The sequence below is a fragment of the Olea europaea genome, chromosome 11, assembly GCF_002742605.1.
Source record: "Olea europaea var. sylvestris chromosome 11, O_europaea_v1, whole genome shotgun sequence".
NCBI classification, from domain to species: domain Eukaryota; kingdom Viridiplantae; phylum Streptophyta; class Magnoliopsida; order Lamiales; family Oleaceae; genus Olea; species Olea europaea.
In genome coordinates, this window is record NC_036247.1 from 13,494,984 (window position 1) to 13,521,338 (window position 26,355).

Here is a 26,355-nt window from a genome sequence, read left to right on the forward strand (position 1 = left end):
CAGCCACTTGGAGTGAACATGGTGACGTCTGGTTTTAAAAACAAGTTGCCAAAATTCAAGTTGGTCATAAATGACGGAGAAGAGGACCCTGGACCACATCCCAGTGTCTTTGAACGAATCAAGGGGAAAGAGCCAAAAAAGGACGAAGACATCTTGTGTGCAAGATGTAAAAGAGAAGTGAGTGGAAACACGGAGAAATCAGGGATATGGCAGCATCCTCATCGCCCTACTTTCTTTCCAAACACTCAGCCTGGTAGAGGGCAGGTACATCATTCTATAGAGGATCACTTTTTGAGAGACAGTTCAGGCCAATAGATAATGGGAGAACATTCAGGTCGCAACATCACCGAACAAATGTATGGCATTCGTTCCAGTATAATGCAGGAAGGGCAATACCCTCAATGAGATGACTAGAACCCAACAAAGGCGTTTCCAACGAAACTATGGACGAATGATGAGGCAGCAATAGGGAGTACCACATCCTAAAGCGCCTAAACTACTCAAGATAGCCAATCAAAATGTTCTCAAAGATAGTGAAGAGATCGGTATAGATGAATTAATGAAAAAACTGACAGAAACTTCTTCTGGGAGATCAAAGTTTGAGCGAGACAGAAGGGATGGAGAAGATCCAGATCAGCCCCTTACTATCTAGTTCGGTACGTTACCTCCTGTCGTGGCTAATAATTACTTACTGGCCAATGAATTCGAGAATAAAGAAAAAGAAGAATAAGAAAGGGAGGACAACGAAGGAGAGGCTTGGGTGCTGGAATGTAAAGAAGGACAGACTTCTAGAGAGGCCTACAATGATGAAGAAGACGACGGGATGACAGACATTGAAGAAGAAATCGACCTAGAAGCAGAAAGAAGAAGGAGAGGAGTATCGCACAATACTCCGTTGAAGCAACTACATCGAGAGAGAGTTCACGAAGTAGACTTGTTGGGAGAACCATCTGGGCATCCTTTCGATTTCTACGTACTGTACGGGACGCCCAAAAGGAAGAAGAAAGTGCCTCACTCTGAAAAGTATGGATCACTTCCAAGAATAATGCCCCCTCCCACAGGTTGGGTAACTGATGAGGAAGCATTAGAAAATAGTAAGGAAGAAATTCAGGAGACAGAGGCTCAGCACGATATGCTGTACGTCGACTTATCACAGGGGGATAATTCGACAGAAAACAAGCAGGAAGTAGAAATAGAGGCTGCCGAAAAGGTTGTTTTTAAACGGCCAGCCATGAAATTGACTAAACACTTGAGGCCATTGTACGTTAAAGCTCTAGTTAACGGCATTCTTGTGGCAAAAGTGCTTGTCGACAATGGAGCAGCTATAAACACCATTCCATCTAGGATGATAAGAAAATTTGCAAAGACGGAGGGTGACATGATTCCAACAGAAGTCATCCTTACGAGTTTTAATGGAGGAGCAACTTGGTTATGCCATTGGATATAACTATAGGGACAACTACTAGGACCACAGTCTTCTTTGTAATAGATGGTCCTACTAGTTACAATGTGTTACTAGGAAGAGATTGGATACACGAAAGTCGCTGTATTCCCCCATCGCTCCTTCAATGCCTGATTTTTTGAAATAACAAGGGCGAAGCAGAGGTGGTACAGGCCGATCATAGGCCTTTTGTCGCAGAAGCAAACTCGGTGGAAAAGTTCATGTACGAAGGAAACTATGGACTTGTCAGGGTAGTACAAGATGGGGAAGAAACTCAAGTTGTCGCGCAAAGCGAAGAGCAATTTTCAGTGGACGCAGTCACTGAAATGTTCAGACAGATGAGACCAAATATAGTGGCCCTAGACGAGCCAGTAATTGGCAAAAGAATAATTAAGGAGTCTTGAATGAGTTCTAAGCAACAAGAGCAAACGATCGATGTTCGGGCCTTCAAAGCCAAATTAATGGCTTTCAATAAGGAATGCAATGACAAGGCGAGAGAAGAGACAGCCCTGAAAGCGCTGAAAGACAAATTAGCAGTATTCAAGTTAGAACAAAGTATTGGCCGAGAAGTCAACAAGGTAGACTGTTTAGAAGAAGAAGTACTTACAAGGGAACTGGATGACGAAGTGATGCGGATCATCAAACCTGGATACGCTCAAGTACAAGACCCTCTGATCAAAGTAAATATTGGCAATGAAGGAGAAGATCATCCAACATTCATCAACCAGATGTTCGATCAAGAGGTTAGTGATAAATTAATCGCTTTGCTAAAGGAGTATAAAGATTGTTTTGCTTGGGAATATGAACAAATGCCTGGTTTAGATAGAGACTTGGTGGAACATAGGTTACCAACTAAGCCTAATTTTAAACCTCATAGGCAGCCTTCTAGACATTTTGCTCTTAATGTACTCCCTGAGATTAAAAAAGAGATGGAGCGATTATTGAAAGCATGCTTTATTAGAACATCCAGATATGTCGAATGGTTGTCCAATATTGTACCAGTACTAAAAAAGAATGGTAAACTAAGGATGTGCATAGACTTTAGGAATTTAAACATAGCTACACCCAAAGATGAGTATCCAATGCCCACGGTGGAATCTTTAATAGACTCAATTGCCGGACACGTCATGTATTCTTTCATGGATGGGTATTCAAGTTACAATCAAATTTATATAGTTGAAGAAGTCATACACAAAATTGCCTTTAGATGCCCCGAGTCTCTAGAATGTTTTGAATGGGTGGTCATGCCTTTTGACCTAAAAAATGTAGGAGCAACTTATCAAAGGGTAATGAATTTAATCTTTCATGATATGATAGGCAAGTTTGTTGAAGTGTATGTAGATGACATAATGGTCAAATTCATTAAAGAAGAGGACCATTTCGAACAGTTAAGATGTTCGTTTGAGTGAATGAAGCAATATAAGCTAAAGTTGAATATCTTGAAATGTGCATTTGGTGTTAATGCAGGGAACTTTCTTGATTTCTTGGTATACAAAAGAGGGATTGAACTTGATAAAAATAAAGCGAAGGTCATTTTAGAGGCCAAACCACCTAGAACAAAAAAGAATTGCAAAGGTTTCAAGGCCAAGTAAATTTTTTAAAACGCTTTATTTCTAACTATGCAGGGCGAACTAAAATCTTTTCGCCGCTCTTAAAGTTGAAAAATCAGGATGAATTCGTCTGAAAAGAAGATCATCAAAAGGCTTTTGAAAGTTTGAAGACATATTTATCAAGTCCACCAGTGTTGGTGTCACCAATCCAAGGACGGCCAATGAAAGTGTACGTATCGGCTGAGAAAGAATCAATAGCTGGAATGGTCGCACAGGAAGACCAATTTGATGAAGAAAGGGCAATTTACTACTTAAGTAGACAGTTAACAAAATGTGAATGTAATTACTCTGCTATCGAAAAATTATATCTTACATTGTATTTCATATGTACAAAATTGAGGGCTTATTTACGGCCCATAACCGTTTATTTAATTTCTAAAGTAAATTTAGTTAAGTATATGTTCTCGCGCCCTATTTTACACAAAATGGTAGGCCTTTGGACATTAGCTTTATCAGAATTCGAGATACAATATATACCTCAAAAGGCAGTCAAAAATTAGGCTTTGGCTAACTTTCTAGCTGATCATCCATGCCTTGACATGCCTGAAGAAATTGAATTAGAAATCAATTCGTTCGAATTAAAACCTTGGGTGTTGTATTTCGATGGGTTAAAAATCTCTAAAGTTGCAGGAGTAGGAGTAGTATTGATTAATCCTTTAGGGATTTGCTACAAGTTTGCGTTCACTTTAGACAGGATGTGCACCAACAATCATGTCGAATATGAAGCCTTAATCGTAGGTCTAGAACTAATGATAGAAATGAGAGTAAAAAATGTGATCGTTAGGGGCGATTCTCAATTGGTAATTCACCAATTGATTGGTGATTTTAAATGCCAAAGTGATTCCATTATAAGTCAATATGAGATCGTCCAAGAATTGTTAGAAGAATTTGACCAAGTAAAACTTCAATGCGTTAATAGGATATATAACCACGTGGCAAATGAGTTGGCCTAAATGGCCTCAGGGTACTCAAAGGTTTTGAATTGGAAGTCTACTTGTAAGTACGGAATCATATTGCTCATGACCCAAAGAAGGGCGAGAAAGATTGAATTTCACTGCATACAAGATGGAGATACAATGGATTGGAGAACAGAGATTAAAAGGTTCCTTAAAGAACCTAGTAGAGGGATTAGTAGGAAAATGAAGCTATGTTTGCTGAACTATACACTAATAGATGAAGAGTTGTTTAAGAAACGCTCTGATGGTGTATTGCTGAAGTGTGTAAATTTGCAAGAGGCCAGGACGATCATGACTGAGGTGCATGAAGGGATATGTGAAGCTCATCAAGCTGGCCAAATGATGAGATGGTTAATTATTAGGAGTGGATATTTTTGACCAAAGATGGGAGAATTATGCGTTCAGTATGTAAAGAGTTGTTTAGCATGCCAAAAGCATGGTCCAATACAAAGGGCGCCAGCACGAGAGATGACACCTATTATTAAAACTTAGCCGTTCAAGGGTTGGGCGATAGACCTGATAGGGAAGATTTATCCTCTATCGTCCAAGCAACATACTTTTGTTATAGTTGCAACCGACTATTTCACCAAGTGGGTAGAGGTGGTACATTTGAAAAAGATTACCCAAAAAAATGTTATAGAGTTTATCCATGATCACATCATTTATAGGTTTGGAATTCCACAAACGTTAATGGTAGATCACGGAACATCTTTGAATGTGGATCAGTGAACAAATTTTTGAGCGAGTTTGGGGTTAAATTAGTAAACTCCACACCATATTACGCTCAATCCAACGGACAAGCAGAATCTTCTAATAAGATTCTAAAAAATATCATCAGAAAGATGATAGATGAAAATGCCAGAAATTGGCACAAATGTCTGAATAAGGCCTTATGGGCTTATAGAACATCACCTCGTTTAGTACCAAAATTACTCATTTCCAACTTACTTATGGACAGGAGGCCGTTTTGCCTATAGAAATTAACGTGCAATCGATTAGAGTGTGCTTGCAACATAAGTTAAATGATGATGAGTATATCGAATCACTAGTTCAAAATTTATTGGGGTTGGACGAATTAAAGTTGAACGTCTTAGATAGATTGCAAGTTCAAAAACAAAGAATGACTAAGTTTTATAATAAAAAAGTCATAACCAAGTCGTTCAGCCTGGGCGAATTAGTTTGAAAGACGATACTCCCTTTGGATAGTAAGGATCCAAAGTACGAAAAATGGTCGCCCAATTAGGAAGGACCATACAAAGTAAACAGCGTGTTACCCAATGGAGCATATCATTTGAAAAATTTAGATGGCACCAAGCACGTGAGATTCATCAACGACAAATATTTGAAAAAATATGTNATGTGTTTGGCCGAATTGGTCAAAGGAGACACGTATACTTGTCCTATAATGGCTAAGCCTAGACCATCGGGCAAAGATGAGCCTATGAAAGATAGAAACATAAAGGCTAGAACGTTCTCGTTCGATGTAACCAAAGCTAACCTTATATTTGATAAATTATATAGGGATAAGCAGATAAAGTTTAGCGATAAGCATAAATTGCTAAACCCTGAACAAATTAAGGGTAAAAAATATTGTAAATGGCATAATGCATGGTCACATTCGCCATGTATTGCAGGATGTCATTGAATCAGGACGAATTACGTTCGACGATAAGAAGAAGATGTCAGTGGATGAAAATCCTTTTCCACAGCCACTTGGAGTGAACATGGTGACGTCTGGTTTCAAAAACAAGTTGCCAAAATTCAAGTTGGTCATAAATGACGGAGAAGAGGACCCTGGACCACATCCCAGTATCTTTGAACGAATTAAGGGGAAAGAGCCAAAAAAGGACGAAGACATCTTGTGTGCAAGATGTAAAAGAGAAGTGAGTGGAAACACGGAGAAATCAGGGATATGGCAGCATCCCCATCGCCCTACTTTCTTTCCAAACACTCAGCCTGGTAGAGGGCGAGGTACATCATTCTATAGAGGATCACTTTTTGAGAGGCAGTTCAGGCCAATAGATAATGGGAGAACATTCAGGCCGCAACCTCACCGGCCAAATGTATGGCATTCGTTCCAGTATAATGCAGGAAGGGCAATACCCTCAATGAGTAGAACCCAACAAAGGCGTTTCCAACGAAACTATGAACGAATGATGAGGCAGCAATAGGGAGTACCACATCCTAAAGCGCCTAAACTACTCAAGATAGCCAATCAAAATGTTCTCAAAGATAGTGAAGAGACCGGTACAGATGAATTAATGAAAAAACTGACAGAAACTTCTTTTGGGAGATCAAAGTTTGAGCGAGACAGAAGGGATGGAGAAGATCCAGATCAGCCCCTTACTATCTAGTTCGGTACGTTACCTCCTGTCGTGGCTAATAATTACTTACTGGCCAATGAATTCAAGAATAAAGAAAAAGAAGAATAAGAAAGGGAGGACAACGAAGGAGAGGCTTGGGTGCTGGAATGTGAAGAAGGACAGACTTCTAGAGAGGCCTACAATGATGAAGAAGACGACGGGATGACAGACATCGAAGAAGAAATCGACCTAGAAGCAGAAAGAAGAAGGAGAGGAGTATCGCACAATACTCCGTTGAAACAACTACATCGAGAGAGAGTTCACGAAGTAGACTTGTTGGGAGAACCATCTGGGCATCCTTTCGATTTCTACGTACTGTACGGGACGCCCAAAAGGAAGAAGAAAGTGCCTCACTCTGAAAAGTATGGATCACCTCCAAGAATAATGCCCCCTCCCACAGGTTGGGTAACTGATGGGGAAGCATTAGAAAACAGTAAGGAAGAAATTCAGGAGACAGAGGCTCAGCACGATATGCTGCACGTCGACTTATCACAGGGGGATAATTCGACAGAAAACAAGCAGGAAGTAGAAATAGAGGCTGCTGAAAAGGTTATTTTTAAACGGCCAGCCATGAAATTGACTAAACACTTGAGGCCATTGTACGTTAAAGCTCTAGTTAACGGCATCCTTGTGGCAAAAGTGCTTGTCGACAATGGAGCAGCTATAAACACCATTCCATCTAGGATGATAAGGAAATTTGCAAAGACGGAGGGTGACATGATTCCAACAGAAGTCATCCTTACGAGTTTTAATGGAGGAGCAACTTCAGCTAAGGGAGTTATGCCATTGGATATAACTATAGGGACAACTACTAGGACCACAGTCTTCTTTGTAATAGATGGTCCTACTAGTTACAATGTGTTACTAGGAAGAGATTGGATACACGAAAGTCGCTGTATTCCTCCATCGCTCCATCAATGCCTGATTTTTTGGAATAACAAGGGCGAAGCAGAGGTGGTACAGGCCGATCATAGGCCTTTTGTCGCAGAAGCAAACTCGGTGGAAAAGTTCATGTACGAAGGAAACTATGGACTTGTCAGGGTAGTACAAGATGGGGAAGAAACTCAAGTTGTCGCACAAAGCGAAGAGCAATTTTCAGTGGACGCAGTCACTGAAATGTTCAGACAGATGAGGCCAGATATAGTGGCCCTAGACGAGCCAGTAATTGGCAAAAGAATAATTAAGGAGTCTTGAATGAGTTCTAAGCAACAAGAGCAAACGATCGATGTTCAGGCCTTCAAAGTCAAATTAATGGCTTTCAATAAGGAATGCAATGACAAGGCGAGAGAAGAGACAGCCCTGAAAGCGCTGAAAGACAAATTAGCAGTATTCGAGTTAGAACAAAGTATTGGCCGAGAAGTCAACAAGGTAGACTGTTTAGAAGAAGAAGTACTTACAAGGGAACTGGATGACGAAGTGATGCGGATCATCAAACCTGGATACGCTCAAGCACAAGACCCTCTGATCAAAGTAAATATTGGCAATGAAGGAGAAGATCATCCAACATTCATCAACCAGATGTTCGATCAAGAGGTTAGTGATAAATTAATCGCTTTGCTAAAGGAGTATAAAGATTGTTTTGCTTGGGAATATGAACAAATGCCTGGTTTAGATAGAGACTTGGTGGAACATAGGTTACCAACTAAGCCTAATTTTAAACCTCATAGGCAGCCTTCTAGACATTTTGCTCTTAATGTACTCCCTGAGATTAAAAAAGAGATGGAGCGATTATTGAAAGCATGCTTTATTAGAACATCCAGATATGTCGAATGGTTGTCCAATATCGTACCAGTACTAAAAAAGAATGGTAAACTAAGGATGTGCATAGATTTTAGGAATTTAAACATAGCTACACCCAAAGATGAGTATTCAATGCCCACGGTGGAATCTTTAATAGACTCAATTGCCGGACACGTCATGTATTCTTTCATGGATGGGTATTCAAGATACAATCAAATTTATATAGTTGAAGAAGACATACACAAAACTGCCTTTAGATGCCCCGAGTCTCTAGAATGTTTTGAATGGGTGGTCATGCCTTTCGGCCTAAAAAATGCAGGAGCAACTTATCAAAGGGTAATGAATTTAATCTTTCATGATATGATAGGCAAGTTTGTTGAAGTGTATGTAGATGACATAATGGTCAAATTCATTAAAGAAGAGGACCATTTCGAACAGTTAAGATGTTCGTTTGAGTGAATGAAGCAATATAAGCTAAAGTTGAATCCCTTGAAATGTGCATTTGGTGTTAATGCAGGGAACTTTCTTGGTTTCTTGGTATACAAAAGAGGGATTGAACTTGATAAAAATAAAGCGAAGGTCATTTTAGAGGCCAAACCACCTAGAACAAAAAAGAATTGCAAAGGTTTCTAGGCCAAGTAAATTTTTTAAAACGCTTTATTTCTAACTATGCAGGGCGAACTAGAGTCTTTTCGCCGCTCTTAAAGTTGAAAAATCAGGATGAATTCGTCTGAAAAGAAGATCATCAAAAGGCTTTTGAAAGTTTGAAGACATATTTATCAAGTCCACCAGTGTTGGTGTCACCAATCCAAGGACGGCCAATGAAAGTGTACGTATCGGCTGAGAAAGAATCAATAGCTGGAATGGTCGCACAGGAAGACCAATTCGATGAAGAAAGGGTAATTTACTACTTAAGTAGACAGTTAACAAAATGTGAATGTAATTACTCTACTATCGAAAAATTATGTCTTGCATTGTATTTCACATGTACAAAATTGAGGGCTTATTTACGGCCCATAACCGTTTATTTAATTTCTAAAGTAAATTTAGTTAAGTATATGTTCTCGCGCCCTATTTTACACAAAATGGTAGGCCTTTGGACATTAGCTTTATCAGAATTCGAGATACAATATATACCTCAAAAGGCAGTCAAAAATCAGGCTTTGGCTAACTTTCTAGCTGATCATCCATGCCTTGACATGCCTGAAGAAATTGAATTAGAAATCAATTCGTTCGAATTAAAACCTTTGGTGTTGTATTTCGATGGGTTAAAAACCTCTAAAGGTGCAGGAGTAGGAGTAGTATTGATTAATCCTTTAGGAATTTGCTACAAGTTTGCGTTCACTTTAGACAGGATGTGCACCAACAATCAGGTCGAATATGAAGCCTTAATCGTAGGCCTAGAACTAATGATAGAAATGAGAGTAAAAAAATGTGATCGTTAGGGGCGATTCTCAATTGGTAATTCACCAATTGATTGGTGATTTTAAATGCCAAAGTGATTCCATTATAAGTCAATATGAGATCGTCCAAGAATTGTTAGAAGAATTTGACCAAGTAGAACTTCAATGCGTTAATAGGATATATAACCACGTGGCAAATGAGTTGGCCTAAATGGCCTCAGGGTACTCAAAGGTTTTGAATTGGAAGTCTACTTGTAAGTATGGAATCATATTGCCCATGACCCAAAGAAGGGCGAGAAAGATTGAATTTCACTGCATACAAGATGGAGATACAATGGATTGGAGAACAGAGATTAAAAGGTTTCTTAAAGAACCTAGTAGAGGGATTAGTAGGAAAATGAAGCTGTGTTTGCTGAACTATACACTAATAGATGAAGAGTTGTTTAAGAAATGCTCTGATGGTGTATTGCTGAAGTGTGTAAATTTGCAAGAGGCCAGGACGATCATGACTGAGGTGCATGAAGGGATATGTGGAGCTCATCAAGCTGGCCAAATGATAAGATGGTTAATTATTAGGAGTGGATATTTTTGGCCAAAAATGGGAGAATTATGCGTTCAGTATGCAAAGAGTTGTTTAGCATGCCAAAAGCATGGTCCAATACAAAGGGCGCCAGCACGAGAGATGACACCTATTATTAAAACTTGGCCGTTCAAGGGTTGGGCGATAGACCTGATAGGGAAGATTTATCCTCTATCATCCAAGCAACATATTTTTGTTATAGTTGCAACCGACTATTTCACCAAGTGGGTAGAGGTGGTACATTTGAAAAAGATTACCCAAAAGAATGTCATAGAGTTTATCCGTGATCACATCATTTATAGGTTTGGAATTCCACAAACGTTAATGGTAGATCACGGAACATCTTTGAATGTGGATCAGTGAACAAATTTTTGAGCGAGTTTGGGGTTAAATTAGTAAACTCCACACCATATTACGCTCAATCCAACGGACAAGCAGAATCTTCTAATAAGATTCTAAAAAATATCATCAGAAAGATGATAGATGAAAATGCCAGAAATTGGCATGAATGTCTGAATAAGGCCTTATGGGCTTATAGAACATCACCTCGGTTAAGTACCAAAATTACTCATTTCCAACTTACTTATGGACAGGAGGCCGTTTTGCCTATAGAAATCAACGTGCAATCGATTAGAGTGTGCTTGCAACATAAGTTAAATGATGATGAGTATACCGAATCACTAGTTCAAAATTTATTGGGGTTGGACGAATTAAAGTTGAACGTCTTAGATAGATTGCAAGTTCAAAAACAAAGAATGACTAAGTTTTATAATAAAAAAGTCATAACCAAGTCGTTCAGCTTGGGCGAATTAGTTTGAAAGACGATACTCCCTTTGGATAGCAAGGATCCAAAGTACGAAAAATGGTCGTCCAATTAGGAAGGACCATACAAAGTAAACAGTGTGTTGCCCAATGGAGCATATCATTTGAAAAATTTAGATGGCACCAAGCACGTGAGATTCATCAACGACAAATATTTGAAAAAATATGTTCCTTCTTTATGGGAAAGTGAATAGATAAAAGTATAATCAAAACATGTTACGATTAAGGATAAAAAGGTCAGAGCAAAATACGTTCAAATAAATTCCTTTATTATCAAACGTTCATTACAAAGTTGCAAGATACAATTAATAGATGCTCTACAAGCTACAATTAAAATTAAGCTAATCTCTCGGTCGATCGCCGAGTAAGAGGGTGGACTGGCCTCGTACCGTCTTCCTAAATGTATCGCTGCAATGGCGGACATGAGAAGCACTCTCAGCAAGCAAGGTGGCCCGCAAGAACTTTGATAGGAAAAACTTCGCTGCTGGCCAAGAAATATTTCCTATACCTCCCATACCAAATGTGACGCCAAAACAAGTAGTAAAATGGGCGGACCAAACAATCCATTTTTATAGAAGACAAAAGTTTTGGATTGATTGTCAGAATGCCAAACAATGGCAGCAAATTGGTTTCGAAGAAGAAAATGAAAATGAAGATGGAAAGTGCGAAGCATACGTGCATTTATAGGGGTGGAGATGAAGAGACAGAATATGAACAGCCACATTCTGCCTAGTAAATGGAATTAAGTAGCCCAAGTCTTGGGAAAAGAGGTGGAAATATCAAGAGAAAATGTGCAAAATTTGAATGCTTGAAGGATTGACGATTAAAAGACGAACGTCAAATAAATGTACAAGAAGTTAACATAGATGTTCATTAATGATGTGCAAGGTTACAAAGGGAAAGTCAAATGCGAAATTATAAAAAGAAAAAGTTAAGGCATTATATGTCTTAATTACAATCCGCCCCATACTGAACGAATTCTTTCCCAAAGTTTTCCCCAGTCCTCGTTCTGCCGAGAGGAAGTGATGTTCAATTCGGCCACAACGTCATCATCAACTTCCAACTTCTTGTACTGCTCGACCAAAGACTTAGTTCACTCAATTTCTTGGGAGGCGTTATGCTTTTTAGCAGCCATTCTCGCTTTGCAGTCTTTCATTTTGGCTTGAAGTTCCTTCATCTGAGCAGCCAAACTAGCCATCAAAGAGTCTTCAATCATGACTTCGGAAGAGATTTCTTTCAACTCGTCCTCAGCTTTGTTGATCTCTTGACGCAAAGACTCTTTTTTAGATACGGCGCGAAAATATTGAGTACTTTTGGCTTTCAGTTCAACATTCTTGGCCAGCAATGAGAGGACCTCGGAATGGATAACTTTCAACGTCACTTTAAATCAGAAGAAAGATTGAGCGACGAAAATGTCAATGCTTGCTCCAACTTCGCATTCAAATGCTCAAACTTATCCTCATGTCTGGCAGCACTAGCCTTACCAATGTCCATATCCATGAAGGACACGTACTCAAATATCGACTGCTTGAGGAACTTCATATCTTCCTCTGAAGAAGTAACAGGACGACCAGATGGAGCAGGGCGAGATGTTTTGACTTGCCCCCAGGAAGCGAACAAGTCTTGGATGAAACGCACAATCTTATCAGCATCCTGCAAAGAAAATTGCCAATACTGAAGATTCTTACTACAACGAATAAGATGGAAATAAAAGTGAAGCAAATATTACCTCATCAATAATCTTGAAAAATGGCATATCCTCAGGCAAGTCTGCCACCTGTGGCTCCACCATTCGCGACGACTTTCCCTTATCTGAGCGAGAAGATGTTGCCACAACGAGCAGACTTATAGGAGCATCTGCAGAACTCAAAAGCAATAAATCAGAAACCAATAGCACAAGCAAAGGTAAAGCATCAAAAAACTGAATTACCTTCTGCTTCGATGTTTGGGGGGTTGACGCGTTGGGAAGAAGGTGACTCATCCATTGGTTATGATGAGGATTCTGGAACTGAAGATGTCTCTTTAAGCGTAGTCCCTTCATCAGCTGGTTTGAATGAAGCAGCCTCAGCGGAGGATGATGGAGCAGGAGCTGCCGATACCAAAACCTTTAAAGGAGAGGCTGAACTTTTCTGAGAAGTCCAAATAAATCATTAGCACACAGAAAAATTTCAAGTATGGAAAAGTATGTTTGTGAGTAAACCAATTTAATTACCTTCCTCCTGATGATAAGAGGGGTATCATCATCATCATCATTAACATCATCCTCCAGATTGGGAGATGCTGAGGCTGGCCGTTTGCAGCTCGGGGCACTTTTGGCTGCAGTAGACTTGGCAGGGAAAAAAGAAGATGGACGAGCAGACTGTTTAGCGCGACGAGGAGGAAAATGACTCCGGATGGACAAAGGGATGACTAAAACAGGAGGAGGGGAAGAAATGCTCGACTGGTCCAGTGAATGAAAGGCACGATTGACATCAGTCGCAAAAAATCCGCACTTCATTGACGGCCAGAGCTGTTCAAAAAGGGGATGGATGACACGACTAGAATTGAATGGGGCTAATGAAAAATGGCTGGTCAAAAGAAGATTGCGAGTATTTATAACCTTTGCCTCCGCCTTATTAATAATATGGAAGCGGTCTATCAAGTTCCTTGAATAGCAAGGAGGAACAGGCCAGGTTTGGCCAAAACCAAGTTGGGGAGCAAAAAATTGGGGAGCATATATTTCTACCCCTGTCTTGGCATTGGTCCCAGTCAAAATATCATGAAATAACTCCCTCCAGGTTAAAAACTGGATCCAAATGAGCAGAGAGGTGCTCGCGCTGTCTATAGTGGAGGGAGGATGCTCATAGTCTGGAGTCAAAAATGGAGGAAAAGGAAAGAAAGAAGGGATTGAATTCAAAGAATAAAAGAATGAAAAAATGTCCTTTCTAAACATATTTACAGGAGCCAGGGGCTCAATGGCTAGCCCATAACAGTTAGCAGAAGGACGAGAAATTGATGGAGCACCAGGCAATGGAAAATAGGATCTCAACCACATTTGAGTGAACCAAAGAGATCTACTGCCAGTGGGAGATACACCATTCTTCAATTGAGTTTGAAGAGAAGCTATGCTTCTATAGAGGGCAGCCAAAAAGAAAGAACAAAAATTCAGAGGCCTGTCACGCGCCAATTCGTGCACTATGGGTAAATAGCTCGGGGAGGGCTTTATACTTGGCACACAGAAAACATATTTATAAAGTCAAACCAGAAGAAAGGCCACTCGCTCAGTATGGGAAGGCTCAGCGCTCGAATGGTTATGAAGGATTTGCAGGCTTGAATAAAATTCGGTGAGGTTTTTACCAAACTTTGGGGTGCCATCAGAAACCAAGATACCAGGAAAAATGGTATCGCCCAAAGGTGGCAGATTCACTAGGGCCCCAACATTCCTTAAAGTAATAGACATGGGGCCAAGAGGGAAAACAGAGGTATTATACTCAGAAGACCAAAAACTTAAAGCGATCGAAAAAAGTGCTGAATCAAAAGTAGGGGGTTGAAGAGTGATTTGTAACAAATCAGAAATTCTAGCATTATCAAAAAGTGCCTTAGTAGGACCATGGTCCACAAGGCGAGCATGCCACCTACGGAAAACTACGTCAGATTTGGGCTAAGTGCGAATACCTCTTTCGCGAAGTGGCCCCAGCGGCAAAGAGTTTAGAAATGGAGGGCCTTGAGTATAAGGAAACAACTGGCCCACTGCCGCTTGTTCAACTGCCTCTGCATTATTGAAGAAAGGACCCAGGTAGAACTCATTGAGTTCGACATTGGCAGGTGCGAGAAAGTTCGGAGTTATGTATGGACGATTAAGGAGTTTCTGAAAGTCTTCAAAACTAAAGGAGTCACCAGGTTGAGATTGTGAAGTAGCCATTAGGGACGAAATGGAGTTTTTCAGAGTTACGTAGCAGGGAAGCAAAGAGATGATGAACAGTAAAATTGTGAGAGAGAAGTGCGAAAAAGTGAGGCGTGATTTAATGGTGCAGTGAAATGACGTATTTAGGGGTTATAAGGGTTTGCAAAACGTCGCACATTTTCAAAGCTATGGAAGAAAACAATGATTGAAATTATTGGGAATTTCGAATGTTGCTGGAAACACAAAAGTGAATATGACAAAATTTAATAATTGGTATTAATTCTGCCATATTGGGGGGTAATTGTTGACACATAAAAATTCTGCCCAAATCGAACGGCCCAAGGAATGAAGCCCAATTGGAGGATTCCCAAATCAGATAGCCCAAATAACGAAGCCCAATCAGACAATTCAGGATGAAGGCCCAAATAGGGAGGCCCATGAACACGGTAACACCATCGCCCAAGCTTGCAAGTCGCCCAAAATCTGAGCGAATGGAATGCCATGCAGTCGCCCAGAGCTGCTACTCTATTCTCTCCCAAACTTTCGAGTCGCCCAAGGTTTTGGTAAACATGAAATGTTATGGTTATCAAGAAGCGCAGTTATCGAAGCAGTTATTAAGCAGGCCTATCACGTTCCACGATTCAAGGAATTCAATTGAAGACGGTTGAACGACAAAGAGTAATGACAGCAGTTAGAAAAGACAGTTCCATGACAAGTCGTCCATTACGAGGAAAGTGGGCAGTTATAGAACGATCAAACAATTTTTAGGCGGTTGATCACAAAGAAATCATCCAAGGAGTATAAAAGGAAGAAAAGACATAGAGCAAAGGACCCCGAATAAAAAAATTCTCGAACAGAGAACATGTAATTTTAAATTTCTTAGTTTATATTTAAACACTTCTTTCAGTAACTCGTGTGCTTGCGCCCCTTGAAGGCATTCTGTTTTTACTTTCCGATTGTAAAGTCATCGCCAATAAAGAACACCCCTTTTTGGGACTTTGTTTCAAGAGGTTTGTCCCTTATACAATCGTCTGATTCCTTTTTAATTGTTAGCGACGAACCCGCGCAAAACATAAAACTTGTTCAATTCTCTGGTCGAGGATGTAATCTAATTAATCAATTGCATGTTATTCCTTTTAATCAAGCAAGTGTTGGTTGTAGTTGAGATTCTAATATAGAATTATACTTTGTGCTTCCACTGCAATTACTCGTACCGCCGTTGGCTCCATTAAAGAGGAATGGTGTTATTTTTCTTCTCTTTTTTTCTCTATCTTTTTTTAAGTATATATTTGTGATTGATTTATATATTTTTTGAAAATTTGGGGTTATATTCAGGGACGGATCCATGATTGGATTCAAGACCAAGCTACAAAATTTCGAATTGGATTACTACGCAGAAAAAAAAAATTTACACATAAAAATTTGGTTTTTTACCAAAAAAAAATAAAAAATACCTTAAAAAAACTCTTGGGCCTGGGGGGCTATAGCCCAGCCCCCCCTAAATCCGTCTCTGATTATATTTGCAATGAGCTCTTTATTTTTCTATTCTATTCTATTTGTTTTATTTGAACATGGGTAAAATTGTCTTTTTATTGGAAAAATGGATGAAAATGTCTTTTTATGCAATGAAATGTGAAAATATAGGTAAAAATATCAAAAATTAAAAAATAAAGACGTTTTACACAATAACATTAAAAAATAAAGACGTTTTGTGCTATTTATCCAAGAAAATCCCCAGTAATCTTGCCCTTTCTTATATCGGTTCATTTGAACCGGTCGGCTCAAACCGCGTTAACACAGTCGCGACTACCTGTTACCCTTCGAAAGCCCTTGGCTACAAGGTTCTCAGCCTCAGCCGCTTCGCTACTGCTCAAAATAATCAAATTTACTAATAATAACAATATCTCTCCATTGCTGAAATAGCTTAAATTATTAGAAGAGAAAACGATGGCTCTGAGAGGCGTTTGGCAATTACAAAAGCTGATTGTGAGTTACTGTGATTGGGGAGGTAGCAGCAGGGGTATCAGGTAATTGCGAATTCTTCAATTGAATTTTTCCCCCTTTTTTGTATGCTTTTCAATATATTGTATTAATGTATTTATTTCTCCATGAGAAAAATTATGAAGTTCATGTCTAGTTTTATAGATTTTATGGGTTTCGTGTCTATTCTTCACGAGAAAAATTAGAAATGGAAATAAAGAGATACCGAATTAATTGGATTCGCAATATGGCAGCTAATTATTTATAATTATTTTGTTTTTACTCCTGCTCTATCTTATTTCCTCCATGTATCAGCACGGACACATATTAGTAGCTTAAAATTCCTCTAACTCATTTTGGACCTTGATTTTTTGACATAGATCTCTTTGGCTTTGGCTTTGGCTTTGGCTTTGGCTGTGTCACTCATGTGATCCCTGTATAAAACAATTCATTTTGATTTCACCTTTATAGTTCTTGACAGTGGTGCTTAGGTTAATGGGATTCGTGTGCACAATTTTTAGCTGTTTGGAGTTTTAAGTTTCTACATATTGTCTTTGATATCTATGTTAACTGCTATAGCTACACAGACTTAGGATACCGCACAGTGGAAGGTATAATATTGGAAAAGTAGGAAATGATTTGGTGTTACACGCACAATCACAATATGTTCACTCCTATAATGCATGAAATCCATGTCAAAAACCCGTGACATTTGGACAAATGTATGAAGTTAAGACGAAGAGCATTTGGCATCGATTATATATGCAGATAGTACATCAAGAAGTTTGATTTCTCACACTACTATTTCTGATAAATTTGACTGCCATTTTCAACAATTTATATTGTCTGCATATCTTTTACATAAAAAATAAAAATAAAAAATAAAAAATAAAAAAAGAGCTGTGCACCATGCAAAGTAGATACATTATGTTCTCAATAGTTAAAATTTATAGGTGCATCCACATTACTTAGCACGATCACTTATGTGTTTGAAGTGGAGTTTGCAATATAACTACTGATGTAGGATGAATAAGAAAGAAAGAGGGAGGAGAAGAGAAGAAGGGGAACCGGGGGGGGGGGGGGGGGTAAAAAAAAAGGGGGGGGGGGGGGGGGGGGGGGGGGTGTTAAAGAAGAAGAGGGGAGAAACGCGGCTCAGCCAAACGCAATTAATCAATTCATCGTCTGCCAATTACAACGTAAAAATAGGTTTAAATACTGAAAATACTGAAAACCTAAAAAAAAACCCTGAAAGATAAGACTAAGTCCATTACACAAGTCTGTAAAATAAAATAATCAAAGTCCAACTAAGAAATAAAAGTCCAACTAAAATAATGAAACTGAGATGTCCTCATCAATTCTCCTGGGGTGGGAGAGAAAACTCGACCCTGTCGAGTGGCTATGTCACTATAGGCTTCCGTCAATCTCCCAACCATAAACTGAGTGGTTGGGCAAGCTTCTTCCGGCGCCTGTAGAAATGCGTCAGTGGCAGTTTGAACCTGGTGTCCTCATGAACTCCCCTTGGGTGGACGGGAGGCGATCTGGGCCAAGGAAGATCTTGCTGACTTCGATAAAACTCCAATAAATCTGGATCCAATTACTGTAGTGTTTCCCTGGAGATCCATGCACAGTTAGAATTTGGTCGACCAACCCAACGAACAAGGAAGCGCTGAACCTCTCCATCATTAGAGAACACAGTTTTTTTTAATCTAAAACAATATCAATTTTTGCTTTGTGTGCTGTGAGAGGTGATAGTGGATTAGAATGGGCTAAAAAATCAGGATCAAGGTCCACAAAAGGAGGTAACAGAGGATCATCTGAGGGAATGAAATGACCTTTATAAGCTATAAGGTCCTCAACATTGAAAGTAGAGTGGTAACCAAGGTGTGGTGGAATGTCAACAATATATGCATTTGGATCAACCTGCATAAGAGAGAAAGAAGAAGGAGAAGAGAAGAAGGGGAACCGGGGGGGTAAAGAAGAAGAGGGGAGAAACGTGGCTCAGCCAAACGCAATTAATCAATTCATCGTCTGCCAATTACAATGTAAAAATAGGTTTATATACTGAAAATACTGAAAACTTAAAAAAAAACCCTGAAAGATAGGGCTAAGCCCATTACACAAGTCCGTAAAATAAAATAACTCAAGTCCAACTAAGAAATAAAAATCCAACTAAAATAATTAAATGTCGTCCAACTAAAATAATGAAACTGAGATGTCCTCATCAACAACAATGAGAACTAAGGCTTATTCCTGTAACTTGCATCTATAAGAAACCATTCCTTTCATACTCTATGCCTCTTTGATAAAAAATTTCACTTTGAAATGTCAAATATATTGTAAATTAATGATGTTTATCTTCATTGTTTGGGATGTAGCATCAATATATATTGTTAGTTTTGTTGTAGTAAATAAAATTTAATGAAGGATCCTAGAAGTAATGGAGAAGTGTTATAAAGTGTAAGAAAAATTGTCATTTTGAAATACATATAATCAATGGAGAGTGGACGAATGTTGTTTTCAAATGGTATACAGCTCAGTAAATTGTTATCGTGGATTCTTCTCAGGATAACAAATAGCAATCAACAATATTATCTTTACAGGTAGAAGTTAAATTAGAATAGCTAACGGTTATCTAATGGAGGAAAAGGATCAATGTTGCTTTTTAATGATCTGCTTTTAAACTAAGAAGCACGGATACACATAAGTAATTCGAATAGGATACGATACGATAATGATACACCAATACGACCTTTTCCAAAAAAATTAGGATATGTCGATACATGTTATAAAATTCAAAATAATTTCATTGATATAAAAAAATATATTAATACAGAAGCATGATAATAAAAATAAAATAAAATACTAAATCACTTTATATTAATCATTAATTGTCGAAATTTCATTTTCTTAAACATCATAAATATCAATTTCTTTATTATTATTAAAAATAATACCCTCGAACTTTGACTCATCTAATAATATATTAGCAAGCTCAAACAGTTCAACACCTTCAAGAGTATCAAATGAGTTTTCGGCAATGTCCTACATTATGGATTTTCCTTTTGAATAGAGATCTAATTTTCTTGATAAAAGATACAAATTGTTATGAATGAAAATCAATTCTTCGGCTCGTTGTGGAGTTGATTGAATTCCTTCTCGTAGAGTGCACAAAAAAGCACGTATTCAAATTTCTTTCAGCACTAGATGAAGAAGAATGTTGCACAAGAAGTTTCAAAACAATGTTTTGTAGGAAAAGTGCATGTGAACCATAAAGTATTGGATACATATAAAAAATCATGCAATAATATAAAATAATTAAAAAATTCATATCGGATACTTATCGAAAATTTAAAAAATATAAAAATATATAAAATAATTAAAAAATTCATATCGGATACTTATCGAAAATTTAAAAAATATAAAAATATATAAAATAATTAAAAAAAACAAGTATATGTTATGTACCGAAGCATATCGGAGAGGATCAGAGGTTGAATATGTATTGGATACGAGTACGAAACAAGTTTGCAAGTATCGGTGCTTCTTAGCATTTAAATAGGCTAGCAATTTGATTTCAAACAGGATTAGTGATTTCATTTATTTTGTTTAGGGCATTTATGGAGTCTCAATTGCCAGCATTCAAAGAACAAAATCCTCAGCTCGAGGTGATCACCGATCTCAATCGTGGTCATCATCCATTTTTGAAGGGTTTATACAGTAAGAAATTTCTCATTCTCTTCGTCTATCTATGAATACTCGATTTTTTGTGTGTGCATTTTTATTTCACACATCCCTTTGGGTTAGGCAATCTGTTTTTGGAAATTTGTCTATAGTCTGGGATCAACCGAATCTGATTCACACCTCTTCATCTAACACTGTTGTAGGTTTTTATTTAGACATGCAGGCCTATTCGTCTGAAACACGGATCATCCTGATACTATGTTCTTTGACTGCACTAGCATAAACGAAAAATTCATTGCTCTGCTGTTAGTGAGCAAATTTTTATTTCAGACCCGTTGGTGGGATTGTGGGAGGGAGAAAAATGTGGGTAGTTTTATTTCAGGCTGTTTTGTACGCATCTAATGACACTTGAGTAACTGAGCTTTCTCTTATCCTTAAAAGTAAATATTTTGGAGGTGAGTAGGCCCCTGTTTGACAACTATTTCCTGGAGGAAATAGAGTTTTGAAAAGTGATCCTTAGGAGAATGTATAGTTAAAAAATAGGCAAAAGTTTTGAGTTTACGTGCAAAATATTTTATTGTGTGAATGTGTGGTTGAAAATGAAAATGTAGAAAAAAGAGTTTGAAAATAATGTTTGTCAAACAGGGGCTAAATTCACTTATTTTTCCCTGCTCGGTACTTCGTAGATATGCTTTAAGAAGATATAGCAAGCCGACATGGATGATTAATTCAAGATTTCATGTAGAGATTGAAAGCGATAGTTTGAGAGATAGATAGAGATTGAGAGTTCCTTGAGGCACTGTTATCCATGCTCCAAAATAGGACATCATTGCACGCTGTCACTTCTTCTTTTGCTTTTGCTTAGAAGATGCCAGGAATGCCCTATGGAACTTCATTTTTTTTTTCGGGGAAACAATAATTTATTTTTAAAAACTTAGGTTCATGACTAGGAAATCAGAGTCAGTGGATACAACATCCTCTTAACATCGAAAACGTACAAACTACATCAAAAGACCCTTCCAGTTAACAGTCATAACAGGAAATCCTTAAATTCCTTATTTATATATGCCAATATAGAAGCTCAAATCTACCTTATCATATAGGGAGAAATAGGCTATATTTTCCTTCAAATATTTTGTTATTCCTAAAACATCAGTAACACCAGTGGAGACCCATAATTTCCTGGATTTCTCACATTTGTGTCGATATTTTCTTTACAAATTGCACACCTTTTGAATGGAACACTGAATCAGAAATATTATACTCCTCTGGAAAACTAGACAAGAAGAACAACTCTGTGTGGGACAGTTGGAACTCCAAATAAATGAGTATGGCGAATATTATCAAAATTAATTCCTAAAGAATCTGTATAAGAATAATCATTTGAAGCTATTTTTACAGTCTTTAGTTAACTCTTCTCTCAACTATAAATATTTGTTCCCAGGTGATTGAAGTATTAAAACTCAAGCTCCTCTTTTCTCCTCTCCAGCTATATTACATTTTCATCTTTTGTTATTTTCTCCTTGGGATTTAATAATCAGAGCAAACCATTGACGCTTCTCCTTGCCGGACTAGTAGGCTTTCAGTCGAGTTCTAATCCATTTTTTGATTGATTTAACTTACAGAGAACAAGAACGAGCGAGTTGTATGCGTTAAGAATCTGACTCCTGAGGACGTACATCAGTGCGCAACCAGGCTAAGGAATGCACTTGGACGAAAGGTGGTGAAGCTAAAGACAAGACACGTTACAAAACATCCTAGTGTTCAAGGTACTTGGACAACGGACCTGCAGATGTGACCATCTAGAAAAGTTTGACGAAGCATTCAAGTTTTGCTTCAAAATCAGTTTTTACTTTTTCGAGGACGATTATTAGCTTTCATCTTGTGTTAAATTGATTCAGAAACTGGGATAGTCGTTCATGTGCTGTGATGGTTATTTGGCCCTGGAAAGTTGTGTTGGTCTAGAAGCCAAATTTCTCCAACAAGATATAAAAATCCTTGTTACCGTTGAGTTTCCTAAGCTGTTCCTTGCTGGACTTTTATAAATTATATAAGAATGTTTTCTAGAAATTCAATTTACTGTGTGTTTCTGTACTTCGTATTCAACATGCAATATTTGTCCAAAACATTTCACCTAAACACTCATAAAAAAAACAAATTAGAAACATTTTTTTCCTACTTCACAATTTTCTTCAGTTATCATTCAATATTCTCCATGATTAACTGCTTAAATCACGTGAAACCCAGCTCATTTTTCGTTTAAAGAGAATGTCATTTTCATATGTTGTAAGATATTTGGCAATTAGTAGACGACATGAAATTGACATGCTTGACAAATTGATCTACTTTATTTATAATTATTATAAATAAATTTGATTTGTACACGAAATTGATGACAAGATTGTCACGTCGTTTTGATATTTTGAATCTTATCTTTAATAAAATGATCGCGTATTTTATTGTGAGGACAAAACAATCTTTTTTCTATAGACCGATGGCTCTATTTTCTATTGCTTGAATTCTTTTACGTAATTTTTTATGACTTTTCTTTTGGTTTATATGAAAATGACAGAGACAATTATGGTGATATAGGTGAGAAAGTCCTATCATCTACTCATAAAAGTCGGAAAAAAAAAAAACATTTAGGTAGGTTTTTTCTTTATGAAAAGCCACGTATGTTGACAATACAAGAAGCTTTTTGGAATTTTATTTTTTTTTTTTTCTACCAATGATGCTGACCATTTCTCATATTTGCACAATTATTGTGATCGGCGAAAATTATGAAGTATAGATAATTGAGATAGAAGTATCAAAATGAATGTATCAAAGTTGAGAATGAAATTTGAATTAAAAAAAGGCAAATACGAAATTACGCAATGAAAATTTCTTATATTATTTATGTGTTTACAAATTGAATCGTTCTTGAAATGATAATTTTATCTAGGCCTATTCGGTAGTAATTTTAAGAATCAATTTTTTGATCGTTAAAGAGAAAAATGGATTCCACTTGTGAGTGAATAAATCAAAAATGACAGCTAACTTATGAAAATAACAATCAAAAAATTAATTTTTCAAGATGAAAAATCAGAACCAAATGGGGGCCGTAATCACAGAAACTATGGAAGATCTTTACCCATGTTACCCTAGATAATTTGTAATCACACTTTCTGGGCGTTGAATAATTATTCAAACCCATCATATAGTAGAGATTTTTATTTATTATTATTTTTTAAGAAGTTGAAAGCATTCCTAAATTGTTTTGCGAATTTAATTTCGCATTAATTCGAGTTTTGAAATATGCTTATAATTCATTAATCAACGACAATCACGTATCAAGATCAAATAATTATGATTAATTGCTCTCCCATTTCAATCCTCGCAAGTCCAAAAGATGTGCAGCATTAGTCAATGCTCAGGTCCCTCATTACCTGTGGGAAATCTGGATTATGTTAATTAAATGAGCTTAATTATGATAAAGTTGATATGAAATATAGGAGTATTTATGAATGACTTTTTATATCCATGTAATCCTAGTCATTATGACTTATGAATGACTTTTATACCCCTGTAACCCTAGTCATTGTGACTATTACATCCCGTGTAACCCTAATTTGTCCTATAAATACGAGGCTGTGATTCTTAATAAAATACTCGAGTTTATTGGCTTTTTTCTTTTGTTCTCTCTTTTTCTTTAGATTTTATAACACCTTAGCATCACAATTCTCTCAAAATTTAAGTAAATTAGTTAGAATATAATAATTTTTATAAGCATAATCATCTGTCTTGTATACCAAAATTAATTTAGTGACATATAAATTCTTCCATGTACATATGCATAATAACGAAGTTGCTTCTTCTTCTTCTTTGTTTTCCGTTAGTATGCATATTAATTAAAATTCACGTTTATATGTGTAAACTATCACATAATAATTCATGGTTTATTAAATAAATTCATGTTTTACAATTAATTCATACACAATCAATTCTGTCACATATTAGTTCCGTCTTTAATTCTACTTTTAATTTCTGTATATGTGGAATTCACGTGCATGTTTGGTATCTTTTGCATGTTGATGAAATATTTTACCCTGGTTGAGCTCTATTACTATTAGTTTTGAAAAAATGTATTTTATAATAGTGATTTTTTTAAAAAATATGTGATTAAAAAAAGAAAAAAATTGGATTTATATGTAATATTATTTTATTGGAGAATATGTGATTAAAAATAAGAGACGAGAAAATGTATTTTGAAATTAATGGAGCCCAAACAGAAGCTTAGTCAATTTTGTTAACTTTGATATAAATAAAGATATTTTTCTATTGCATGTTTAGTAATGAATTTTTATATCCTATCTAGTTTGTATAGTAATTAATATTTTTATATGCTTCTCTATAACCTTTAAATTGATAATCTATCATATTGTTGCTCTTGAAATAGTACAATATTATAATTAATATTTCAGAAAAATATTATTTGCTATTGAAAAACGTGAATTATATCTTTCAATTTTCCATAAGAATATTGTCATGTTACTCTTGAGAAAGCACAACTTTGTAAATATTATATTCTCGTAGAAAATAAACTTTTGAAGAGTAAATATTTTGTAAATAATAATTTGTTGTTGTTCATGAAATATCACACTATTATTTATATTTTAGTTATTTTTACTTGCTCTCTAAAGGTATAATTAAGTTTTTTTTTATTCCCAAAGAGTAAATTCGTATACAATTTATTATTTTAAATAATAATCTATTATTATTCTTAAAAAGCATAACATTATGATTCTAATATTCCAAAAGAATAATGACATATGACTCTTAAAAATTATTAGTAAATACAACATGTTCCCGAAATAGTACATATTTCCCAAAAAAAAAAAAAAAATCATTTTGAATGTGTTTATTCTTGAAAGAAAACGCACGACTTATGTCATATAGACGTTGATTCTCATATGATTATAATGGTTAATTATATTTATGAGAATTAACTATGTCTTTTATTTGACTGAATAATTATTCAAGTTGACAAATATAGTATTGAACCAAAAGTTTAATAATTTTTATATTTTATTGTTTGGTATGTCAAATTAGATCATCACTGAATCAATAATGATGTGAAATGAGAATTCAAATATTGGACATTTAGTGAGAACTAATGGATTCTTTAATTCAATGGATTCCTATGTGTCATTTGTTATCTTTGTTGAAAATAAGTAATTATAGCCAGTAGCTAAAATAAAGATTGAATTTCTTATAATTTTGAAAATTAATTAGGGTGGTATGTATGTCTAATTATCATCCATGTTGACCATCTAAATATTATTTATGTCTAATGGATTTGGTACATAAACTACATGATTACATTGTGTTAATAATCTAAGTTTGCAAAATTACTGTTCAAATTTTAAAATGTGGACATAATTTTCGGATTATACAATCAAGCTGACAATACTAATGATTCTAAATCAACTTTTTAATAAATATTAGTTGAGATGACGATAAATGATTTAAAATTATTGTTTGTCGAACGCCTTCAATTAATTTAATTGATAACATACTTTCCCAATTCTGTTTAGAGAATGTTCTTATATATCATGCCAACATCAAGTGCTCCATATTATAATTGGGTTATGGTCAGAACTTGATTTCTTCATCTAATTATTTGATAGTACAATATACGTACAATTAATCCACAACATTGTATTGAGATAAAAAGTAAAAATGTTGAGAATACCCTTATCTCAAATAGGTAATATTTAATAACACAATTTACTAATTGTCAATTTGATTTGACAATTATCTCAACATTGAGAGTAGAAATTAAGGAGTTTGAAATAATGTACAAATGCATCATTATTTTCACAAAAGATAATTCTAACCAGAAGTTCAAAATGTA

General features: G+C 36.4%; 1 protein-coding gene across 1 annotated transcript; it reads left to right on the forward strand.

The window, feature by feature from the left end:
* Window positions 1–16,590: 16,590 nt before the first annotated feature.
* LOC111403477 (54S ribosomal protein L51, mitochondrial) lies at window positions 16,591–22,535 on the forward strand. Its single transcript, XM_023032003.1, has 3 exons — window positions 16,591–16,825; window positions 20,389–20,495; window positions 22,085–22,535. Exons 1-3 carry the CDS (start codon window positions 16,746–16,748, stop codon window positions 22,255–22,257), a joined length of 360 nt encoding a protein of 119 aa, XP_022887771.1. The 5' UTR covers window positions 16,591–16,745; the 3' UTR covers window positions 22,258–22,535.
* The last annotated feature ends 3,820 nt before the right edge of the window (window positions 22,536–26,355 follow it).

Excerpts from the sequence above, each read along its gene's own strand:
- LOC111403477 (XM_023032003.1), top strand. The coding sequence starts at position 16,746 with ATGGCTCTGAGAGGCGTTTGGCAATTACAAAAGCTGATTGTGAGTTAC. Across the intron at positions 16,826-20,388 it reads GGTAGCAGCAGGGGTATCAG|GGCATTTATGGAGTCTCAAT; the intron begins GTAATTGCGAAT and ends TATTTTGTTTAG. Across the intron at positions 20,496-22,084 it reads ATTTTTGAAGGGTTTATACA|AGAACAAGAACGAGCGAGTT; the intron begins GTAAGAAATTTC and ends TTTAACTTACAG.